Source organism: Pundamilia nyererei, unplaced genomic scaffold (genome assembly GCF_000239375.1).
Source record: "Pundamilia nyererei isolate P.nyererei 1_Seehausen unplaced genomic scaffold, PunNye1.0 scaffold00661, whole genome shotgun sequence".
In the NCBI taxonomy this organism is placed as follows: domain Eukaryota; kingdom Metazoa; phylum Chordata; class Actinopteri; order Cichliformes; family Cichlidae; genus Pundamilia; species Pundamilia nyererei.
Window position 1 is genome coordinate 17824 of NW_005188062.1, and position 11230 is coordinate 29053.

General features: G+C 42.6%; 1 protein-coding gene across 1 annotated transcript in view; it reads right to left on the reverse strand.

The window, feature by feature from the left end:
• Positions 1 to 11230, reverse strand: part of lrp6 (low density lipoprotein receptor-related protein 6) — a 49002-nt gene that overhangs the window by 15185 nt on the left and 22587 nt on the right. The window contains exons 3-7 of the mRNA XM_005754793.2: positions 5271 to 5468; positions 4994 to 5190; positions 3827 to 3958; positions 1747 to 2143; positions 1295 to 1466 (exon numbers count right to left, since the gene is read on the reverse strand). Of these exons, the coding sequence (XP_005754850.1) occupies positions 1295 to 1466; positions 1747 to 2143; positions 3827 to 3958; positions 4994 to 5190; positions 5271 to 5468 (1096 nt within the window). The remainder of the gene's footprint in view (positions 1 to 1294; positions 1467 to 1746; positions 2144 to 3826; positions 3959 to 4993; positions 5191 to 5270; positions 5469 to 11230) is intronic.

Consider the following 11230-nt stretch of genomic DNA (forward strand, 5'->3'; position numbering starts at 1 on the left):
TTAAGAAGGGGTTCAGGTGGGGTCAGATGAAAACCAGAGATATAAAATCAGCTACAAACATGACAGCATGGCGTGAGGATGCAAACCGCAGAGAGAAAGAGATCAGACTTTTACTTTCAGACCCAGCTGGACGGTCGACACCGAGCACAGCTGCCATGAGCACAAAGTTTCACAGCTCTGCGACGAACAGAGAGCTGAAGAGACCATCCAGTTGCAACGTTTCCTCACAGGAGAAAAAAAAAAAAAAAACAAAAGGAAAAAAGAGAAAACAATAAAACATCAGCAAACCTTCAGGAGGCCATTTGAAAATAAAACTGTAAACCATTTTAATGTTCATTGTTCACTCTAGTCACTAGAGTGAACAATAAAAAACATTCAGAGCATAAAAAAAGCACTAGAGTCTAGTGCTTTTTTTATGCTCTGAATATTTTTAGTAGAAAATAACGTCAGCACCAGATTATTTAAAAGGGCAATCAGTGAACGTTATTCTGAACGTTATATATTTGCTTGTACTGTTCCTTGAACGAGTCGCTCACCGTCACAAGTTTAGGGTGATTTCATGTTCAGTTCAGCTGTGGTGGTTTGAATATTGGGCTATTACCAAAAATCTGGCTTAATGGCAGAATCTGAGGTTAGATTTTTTTTGACAGGTTGAAATTACTGAAATTTTTAATTTCTATAAATTTATAATGATGCTTCAAACAAAACCCAAAAAACAGCACAAAATGAGTGTTGAGTCAGGAGAAGAACGACTTCACTGTCATTTTATGTTCAGATCTACAACATCACAAACAGGAATCATAATTTCACAATAACTGAAATATTTATTCAACTGTTTAACCTGAAGTCCATGTTCCTCATGTTTCACCTGTGCCTGCATGTAAAGCACCATTACCACCAACAGAAAGCAGTACCTAACAGCTGTTTACCAGCTAAGATTAACCAACAGAACAAAAGCACTGCTAACTACAAGGCTGGATTGATCTAACAGTCCATAGTCAATATCCTTGTCTTTCACATATTTGCTTGACATGCCTGCCTCCAACACACAGATTATTTTACATACAGGACAGCTGGTGGTGTTTCGAGTGGCCCTATAAGAAGACTTGAAGCTCTGTGCTGACAAAAACTAAAAGAACCTGTGTGAAAACTGTTCCCACCACCCTGTTTAAAATTGACAAAAGATTGAAATCATAAAGGTTGACTTTTAAGAATAGCAGATCAGAGAACCATCAGGACACCAAGACTAAAGAATTCTGAGCATCAAAGTAAAATCTGGAGCTCAAACACAAACCTCGATCTTGTCCGTCTTGGCGTCTCCCCAGTAGATTTTGCGTTCTTCGTAGTCGAGTGCGAGGCCGTTGGGCCAACCCAAAGACGTGTTCACCATCACCACTCTCTCCATCCCATCGAGGTCGGCCCGCTCGATCTTCGGCACATCACCCCAGTCGGTCCAGTACATGTACCTGAAAAACAGGAGGGGAAAAAAACTTTAACCTGACCTTGTTGGTTTAAAGGAGTCAAACACCTGAACTTCTACAAAGAACGTTTTAAAATGATTTCACAGAATTAAACTCTGAAGTTTTGTTTGCAATAACTCCAAATATGAGATTCAGATCTTTGAAATCTTTGATTGAAGCCTCATCTGAGAATTTTTAAAATCCTGACATATGCTTATAAATATTTTGTGCCTTTATTCAGATCACAAAACTCTCTCATTTATTTTCTTCCAGATGTTAGACTCACCCAGCCACGGGGTCTAGAACGATGGCTCTGGGCTCATCCAGGTCCTCGGAGATCAGGATCTTGCGCATGGTACCATTGAGCCGGGTCACCTCGATGCGGTCAGTCCCAGTGTCGGTCCAGTAGAGGTTCCGAGCGATCCAGTCGACGGCGATGCCGTCAGGGTGGTCCACTTGAGATGTGACCACGAACTGAGCGTCACTGCCATCCAGAAGGGAGCGGCGGATGGCCTTCACATCGTCATCGGTCCAGTAGACGTATCCCTCCACCGGGTCATAATCGATGGCAATGGCGTGACGGATGTTGTCCACCTGCAGGATGATGTCAGTGAAGTCTGGCATGTCAAGAGAGATTCGCCTCAGGTCAGTTCGCCGGGCGAGCAGCAGCATCTCCGTCGCACCTGAGGAGGAACACATAGGTTAGAAACAGGGTCAGAACATCATCACTCAAAGTTTTTTTTACAATTACATTACTGCATCACCTTTAAAAAGATGCCGATTCAAAGTAATGAAGATATCACAGCATTAGAGTTTCACCTAGGCTATTACAGTATTCATAAAAATTGAGATCAGCAATTATCAACATACTTACTGATAATTTTATAGACCATCTATGGTGTCGTAATAATAACACATTACAGTGGCAGCCTGAACCATTTTTCCATCTCAGCTTTCAACAAGTATGAAGCTGTTTGGTAATCCGCCCACAGCTGAAAATATGACCCATACAAAATTTATCCACTCTGGACCAAGTTTAGACCTCGAATACTGCAGAGAACTAAAACTAAGTGTGATCATTTTGGTCTTGAGTAAAACTGAAATGTAAAAACTGTCCAGTGAAAATCTTTAGCCTTGTTTGAGACCATTATGTCTGCCTTCTTTAAAGTTAAAAGAAATGTAAAAGATATTTGAAGGTTTTGATATCTTACATATAAAGAGCAGTGTTAACCCTGAAGGGGAATTTCTGCAGGTCTGAATCCACCTGGTGAAGATTTTCTTTCTGTTAGCACACAGCTAATTAAAAACATGTACAGCAGAAATGAACCCTGGGGCTCTGTGTGAAGGACTTTTACTCGCAGTCCTGATATAACACCTGACTTCATTTCTTTAACATTCAGAGAAGTAACAAACATCGACCCTTCAGCTCACCCCCCTTGGCTGAAATGGTTAAACCCCAGCAGTGAAAGGGGGCATTGTCTGCAGGGGAATCATGTGATCCCGTCTCTCACAAAGGCCTCCCCGCCTTCAAAACTCCCATTGCTCTACAGGCGAGGGTTACTGAACCCGAAAATGTAAATAAAAGGAGGCAGAGGGCGGGGAAACGTCGGGCTGCAGTTCAAACGGCCGGCCCCGCTCATGGAGGCGGATTACCATAGCAACAACAGGTCAGCCCAGCACCACCTTCTGCTTGTACATGACTACGATGAAGAAGAGAAGGAGGAGGAGGTGGAGAGTGGGAGCGAGCACATTATCAGGAGTTTTTAAATTAGAGGAAAAGCTAATGAGGTTTGGCACCAGAAAATCTGCCGGCTTCTCTTCAAGCAGGAACAAAAAGCTCAAACACACTAATGAATCCAATCTGCGTGCTCGGCCTGGATCCTTGTAAACAGTTATACAAGCTCGCATTTTGTGCTTTTTCCCTTTTTTCTGGGTGAAAATAAAAGATAATCTGCATGCGTCGACGTTGCTCACTGACGCACTTCAGGAAATATTTGGACTCTTTTTCGGTTTCCATTCGAGTGTTTCTGAAGCCAAAATGCACATTTTGCGAGTTTAATCTGACTCTCTGGATTATATAGACCTAAATATACACCAACCACCTCATTAGGAACACCTTTGCAATCTAAGGTAGCTGAGCTCTAGCACAATTTCTTTGTCCTTATGTTTGTCTGCAGTTTTTGTTTTATTATTAGTCAAAGTCCAACTTTTGACTTTACTATTAAACCCAGACTAAAATGCTTCAGGTAAAAGACAAACAAAGAAACAAACAACAACAAAAAAAACAAAACCCTGAAAAACAGCGGCTAAAAATTGACAGATTGCGTCAGGAACCGACAGACAATGAAGGCGGAGAGCGTTCTTACCGTCTCTGCAGGTCTTGCCGTCCTCCAGCAGTTGGACCCCAGTGGGGCAGGCACAGCGATAGAAAGGCCTGACAGGTGAGAGGAGGCAGAGGTGGGAGCATCCTCCATTGTTCAGGGAGCAAGGAGTATTCACTGCTGCCACGAAAGGAAAAAAAAACAAGAAAAAAAAAAATCCAGTTACCTTCAAGTTACAACCTCAAAACTGCACTTTACCCTCAGCACGACCCTCAGGAAATCATTCATGTGTTCCAGATGACAGCTCTTACATCAGACACTAAAGGATAAACATCAGGCAGAGAACTGTGTGTTTGGGTGGTCTGCATGTCACTACAGTGACATAACACAAGCAATTGTTTGGCATTTGTAATCATTTAAAAGTAAAAATGTGTTTTTCATTTTGAATACGTAAAAGTCCACTTTTAAAAAAAACAAACAAACAAGAAATTGACATATAGAGACCTCGCTTGTTTTAAATTATCTTTTTATGTTTTAATAAGATCATCTTCACTGAAAATTGTTTTAATGACTCTAACAAGGTTCCTGTGCACTTTTCAACAACAAATCAAGGACTTTTTAGGAACAAAACAGAAATCTAAACAGCATTTTCACAGTACAGTGATACCAAATCTGTCAGTGCTTGGCTTTTTAATTAGTGCCACATGTTCTCAGTGAGGAAACTTTGCTGTTGTTTGGCTTGAATTAACACGGCCAAGCTATTGTTTGCACAAACCACAACACCTCGTTGGGGTTTTTAAAGGATTTTCTAGAGCTTTTTTTTCCCCCTGTGAATAATTTAACCCCAAGTATAAAAATACACAAGACGAGGAATCTGACTGTGTTTCAGATTCTTTATCAGAGAGCCAACAAAAACATTTGTGCATAAATCCGATGAGGTTTGCTGCAGCTGGAGCTTCACAGACTCCACATGTTGGATATTCTCACATCTGGTTGGAAGGATGTGCCTCTGTTCAACACCTGAAGGGCTCTGTGCTCTCCACAGCCTGAAAGAAGACTGTCTGATCACAGATGAGGACAAGTGAAGACCGAGGAAACATGCAGCTGTTAAACACATCTGCAGAGAGGCCTGGTTTGTTCTTTTCAAAGCTCAGATTCTTACCCGAGTGAGTCAGTGAACATGTCGGAGGGGATGAAACTGTCTGGACTCACCGGTGGATTGTCTCTTGGTGCTGAAGACGTGGATGTCCATGGGTGAAAAGATGTTGGAGTGGACAACACGCTGGCCACCTCCTGTCTGCTTCCTGCATGAGTGGATGGAGTGGGTGGTCCAGTCAGTCCAGAAGAGCGTGTCCTCAAACAGAGTGAGGGCAAACGGGTGAGGCAGCTCACCTTTAACCACCACCTCCCTGAAAACACACAGCATGTTACGGTTTTGAAAAAACTCATCACCCAGCTTCAAAAACCCTAATGGTGACGCTGCATGTACCTGAAGGAGCCATCCAGGTTGGAGCGGTGGATGAAGCTGTGCTTGGCGTCGGCCCAGTACAGTTTCTGCTGGCTGTAGTCCAGCGTCAACCCGTTGGGCCAGTAGATCTCCTTATCGATGATCATGGAGCGATTTGTCCCGTCCATGCCCGCCCGCTCAATCTTTGGGATCTCGCCCCAATCAGTCCAGTACATGAAGCTGAAGACACAGAAAAACGACCATCACAAAGACACGAAACACTAATCACTCCACACTAAACAGCGTGCCCACACATTGAGAGACAAGTGAAATTCACACATGCACCTCATCGTTTTCCACAAACTACTGCAGAACCAGCACAGCTCTCAGCTGTGCAGTAAAAGATGGGTTTTTACACACAGCAACATAACCTACAAGTTTTGACTTTTTCATTTTAAACCATCATTTTCATGAAATGAGACTGATGGTCAGGCAATATAAATTTTAGAGAACCTAAACATCATCTTCCCTCCCTGCATTACATCATTCTCCACTGCTGTGCGCAAACTACTGGCTGTTATCTGTTATTAATCTGTGCAGGGTTTCTAAATAAACTACAGGAACATCTCAGCTGCAGATAAATGCTATTATCTAGAAACCACCGAGGATACGTCCTTCAGAGGTTTTATTGTAAATATCTGGTAGTGCGGCTGAGTGAACACAGACTCTTGGGAGTGGAGCTCACATAAACAGAATGATGGATGCTGGATGTCCCTGAAACATTTGGATGTGTGATCTCTGTCAGCAGGCCTGAAGGCCTGTAGAAACCACAGTTTGCAGGCAGGGGGCTGGTATTTGATTTCCAGCCTCAGACATACAAACACAGAATATTCTTCATCAGTCCAAATAAGCTGAACTTTTTCCACTCTCTCTCTTTCGTAAAGCCTCAATATGATGAAAAAGGGATACCCAGGGGTGACACCATGTACCAAATCTAAATATACTACTTTTTAGAAAGTTTCTGGTAATATAATATACTGCAGTGTGTGATTGTGTCCTCTGTTATGTTTAGATAGCTGTTGTCATCGTTAAAGTTTTCCACTGTTTTTACTGCTTGTCAGGTTTAGTCCAGGTCGACTCACCTATGACCAATGTTGGGCTGAAGATTGAGATCAGATGAACTCTACCACAGCCGATTAAATCACGAACAATACCATCAAACCCTGATTAAACGGTTTCTTTTTTTTGAATAATCAGTGTTTTTTTGTGGTTTCAGGCTGCTTTGTGAAAGAAAAACCGTTTTAATGTGCTCTCCCAGAGTCCAACAGCTCTAAAAACCATGTCTTCCTCACATGAAGCACACATGTGGAGGTGTTATGAGGAAGGCGGGCTTCCTGCTGTGCAGCTAATTCTCCTCTTTGTTTGCCTTAATTACCATCACAGCTGGACAGCCTCTTTTTCCTCTACCCAGATCCCACACCTCAATCTCAAACCACCTCCCCCCACAGCCCAGGCAGGGATGGAGAGCAGAACAGACCCCTTTATCCCCAGACTCAGGGCCAAACTGAAATCGAACATCAGCAGATCCAAAGAGGCTGATGGAAAACTCACAGCTGGAGTTAGAACCTCTGAAGTTTGAAAACTGTAACCGGATCCTGAAAGTCTTCACAGAGGAAGCTCACTCAGACGTTACTTTGAGTTTGTGAGAAGCTCAATTTTCCAGGAAACAAATTGTAGGTGTGAGTGAAGCAAAGGGGCTGTGATAAGAAAAAGCTAGAACAAAGCCGAAAGAAAGGAAAGTGGGATTATTCTTGCGGCTTCATATTTATTCCTGGAACCTCTGGTTGCCTCCAACACCCTGTTGACCAATTTCTATGTGATGGACTTGTGTATAGTACAGTGTACAGTACTTACAGTGCATATATTCACACTTTGATGTGATTTAATTGACTGAAAGATGAAAAGAAGCCCACTGATCACACACTAGCCTAGCTGATTTTTCACCCTCAGCTTTAAGGCTTATACATTAATTCCCATCAATTAACTGGATATTTGGGATAACACTTTCACTGTGAGTCAGTCTGATGAGTAAACTGACACACAGGTGAGCCATAAAAGGAAAGTACCGTCACATCCTGTAACTTCATGTTTCTGAATGAAAAACTGACCCAAAAACGGAGCTGCTGGGCCTCTCCACGTAATCCCATTCAGACAAGACAAAAGCTTGAACTGATAGCCTGCCCAGCAGCCTTTAAACGCAGCAGCTGGTTGGGTTTCACTGCGAACAAAGCAAAGCGGCAGCGGCCAGATGAGCCGTTGGCTGTGACAGGCCGGCACCGAAGGGTTTCAGTATCTCTTCAAATGAAGAGCTGTGTCCTGAGACGGCACGAGCAGCAGCAGAAGCAGCAGGTAGGACTTCAGAGCTCTGAAACATTCAGGGTGTGTTTTTCCCTCCCTGAACAATGAGGCCCCGGCCAGGCAGAGAGGGGAGAGAAAAGCTGCAGTGAAATGCCGAGCACACAACACATCCCCTCACCACAAGAGCTGCATTGTGTTTGGTACCTGATGCATTAATCATCCCGGTTGAACCGAGTCCAGCTCTGCGTTCCACTGTGGATTTGAAGAACCAGTTTTCCTCAAAGACTGTGTTGCTGCAACACAATGAACCCGACTGCAGAAACACTCACTACTTCACTTCACCAGAGAAACTTTATTACAAACACTAAAAATGTCCCTCTTTGAAGCTTCTTACAAGCAGCTGTGAACTAAATTCCTGCAGGGTACAGTTTTTAGCATTACAGAGTAGCAAAGACAACTGCAACATCTTCAGACTGTAAGGAAGTCAATCTTTAATGCCCAAAAACTGTAAATAAAAGACGGATGCAGGTAGAATAACATTGCCAGGTAAAGCGTTTCAAGAATATCACCAAAGCTGGAGCCCAGACGTCTTGCGCCCTTTTCTTCGATGCGAACTTTTTTTTTTTTTTCAAAAAACAAAAGGACCCGCCTGTCGCCTGTCTGACTTGTTTAAAGATGAGATGATGGTTTCAAATCCTCTTTGAGGGGCTTCAGACTGGGGTGTAAAAGCACAAAACTGAAATAAGAGTTATAAGAGAGAGATATATAATAAGAGAATAAGAGTTCCTTGGAAAGTTCACATTTATTCTCTGGAAGTCAAAGTTCTGCATTTCTTAGAAATACAGATCATCTGATGGAGGAACTATGAAGTGACTATGTGCACAAGACAATGCTAACTTCCTGGTTTGAGACCGGATGTGGGGTTGTGCATTTCCGGTAGCTTTACTTTGCGGTCAATCGCTAGAAGATATGCGAAGATATACTCCAAAATCATGTCCAAAACTCGAAAATGGAAAGATTGCGTTAAGTTACAAAGAGCAGAAGGTGGGAACACTCACCGCTGTTGTGTCATAAAAAAATCTAATGATCAACTTTGACGTTTAAAGCGTTTAGATCGATCAGTTGTTTACATCACTCAACACAAGCAGAACTGCATCACTGCAGCAGAAGACACATCGTCCACATTCAGAAGCACATCTCTGTATAGTGACTGGTCTTATGATTTAAACAGGCAAATGTTCAGCATTCAAACTACAGGTGAAGAATAGTCAAACCAGATCTTTCCCCAGTTATGTCGATATCAGCTAGTCAAGTACACACCTACACAGCATGTTAACAAACCGTGAAAAAAGCCTCACAAAAAATGAATGATTGCTGGTAACGGTTTCTATACATTAGTATTTACGAAGGGTATGTTGTGACTTACCTTCAAAATTACAGTGGTCCCTCGCTATAACGCGGTTCACCTTTCACCTCGCTGTTTCACGGATTTTTTAGTGCAAGTTTGCACGTTTTTTTACGTCACATTGTGTCCTGATCGCTGCAGAGGATCTCCTCCGTGACGTCTCTCCTGTACAGTACAGAATCGCTGCATCGATCGCTAGCAGTGTGACTCTGAAGTGCAGTACTGTATGTCCACGATGTCCACCAAACGTTTTGCACCGTCAAAAAATAAATTTGGCTACTTGATTTCACCTATCGCTGGTTATTTTTAGAACATAACACCCGCGATAAACGAGGGACAGCTGAGAAATATAACATTTGAATCCCTTTTCTCTTTTGCTCTGAGGCGCGGGGGAAAAATATCGACAAGTCGATGAACATCATTTACAGATATTTTGGGTAAATGCCCAAGACATCTAGAGAAATGTAAATCGCTGCTTGATTCATTTGCTTAACTTGTTTTGGACCGTAAACCAGGCGCGAATAGGACACCGGAAACAAAGCTCCCCACAGGAGGTTCCGCACCGGAAGTAGCATATGCTAACGTGCAAATAGTCAATAGAGAAAAAGGTTATACAACTTGATTCACTTCCTTTTCGTTACCAAAAACTAGTTCAAGGTTAGGCACCAGTTTTAAAGTGCTTCTCAGGAAAATTACAGATGAAACAACAAACAAGTCCAGCTACAATCCAACACCATCCACTTCAAAATTACAGTGTGTCCAACATCATTTAGCATTTGCCTCATGACATTAACATACAGAAACAGCTTTCTAAGGCATCAGCTAACTAATGTCTTCTAGGCTTTAAACTGAGATAGAATCACAGATAAATAAGTATCTCAAAGAGCCTTTTGGTTCCTTGGAAACTTTCCATCTTTAGTCTATGGAAGTACAAGATCTGACTTTTTCCTGCTTTAGAAACAAAGGTCACTGTGCTGGAGGACATGTTTAAACCCAAGCAGGTTTCTGGAACTTTGTTCTTTTTTTTTTTATACTTGACACCAAAATCTAGTTCAAGTTTAAGTATTGGCTTTGGACCACAAACTAAAACTGCCTCAGGGGAAACTTAAATATGGGCCAATGAACAATTCCAGCGGAAGTTTAAAAGCTTCTACCTTAATATTTTGTTGGTGTTGTCATGAACTGGTACTGTCACAAAATTGGGGATAAAACAAGTCCAACTAGAACCTAAAATGGTCCACTGAACTTTAGTGCAGCCCTCATCCTTAACACATCCAACTTTTAGTTCCTTGGAAACTTCCCAAACTTCAAGCTGCTTGAGACGTCATCATGTTAGGAAGTTTAAAGAAGGTTTCCCAGACTTTATTCTGTCCTTAGCCAAAAACTAAAAGATGTACAAGTCCAGCTAGATTTTAATGTGTCAGTTCGTATTTTGGCACAAGATAACTCGACAACAGGTTAATGCATCTTTGCATACCTTCAGACTGAGGCAGAAATACCGATAACAAAGAGCTGAAGGTTTGCTGGAACATTCCTAAACTGCGGTCCCAGGAAATGAAAGTTCTGGCAATTTGGGGTGCTTTGGGGGGGGGGGGAGAGAATCATAGAGGTTGCTTAAAAGACGTTGGAAAATTAAAAGATCCTGGAACACTTCATATTCTTTAAATCTTCAGAATTACTATAATCATTTTTATAATGCAGTCATCAGCCCATCACATGTGGAGGGAGTTTATCTGTCCACAAGCTCACGGCTGAGGGGTCTACCTCCTCTCTGCAGAAACAACATTTTCTCCCCTCATCCATGACTGAGTGGAGCTGGCGTGTTGCTGCTGCAGTACCTTCGTCTGGCTTAGTAACCGCTGGAAAAACAAAACAGCTGCTGCGGCAACAATGGGCCTTTGTGAAACGCACGCAACCAAACAAAACAAGAGAAAACAGGGACGACTGCATTGGAGAAGGAGCCTCAGAGCGCGCTGCTGCCGAGCTAATGAGACGCACAGTGGGGACTGCGGCTGATTAAATCAGAAGCTGCTGTCGTTGTTTTACTGGAGCGTAATCACAGCTTTGTTCAACACTGCTCTTCATCCTGCCAAGTGTTCCTCACTCATGTTGGGAGCGTCATCAATCAGATCACATCCATGTTTAACATTTAAAACACGTTTCCTCCATGTTTCAGCCTCTGTCTGGACCAAATTCTGCCGCTTTCTCTCAAAACACAAGACAGTAAAGCTGAAAAAAA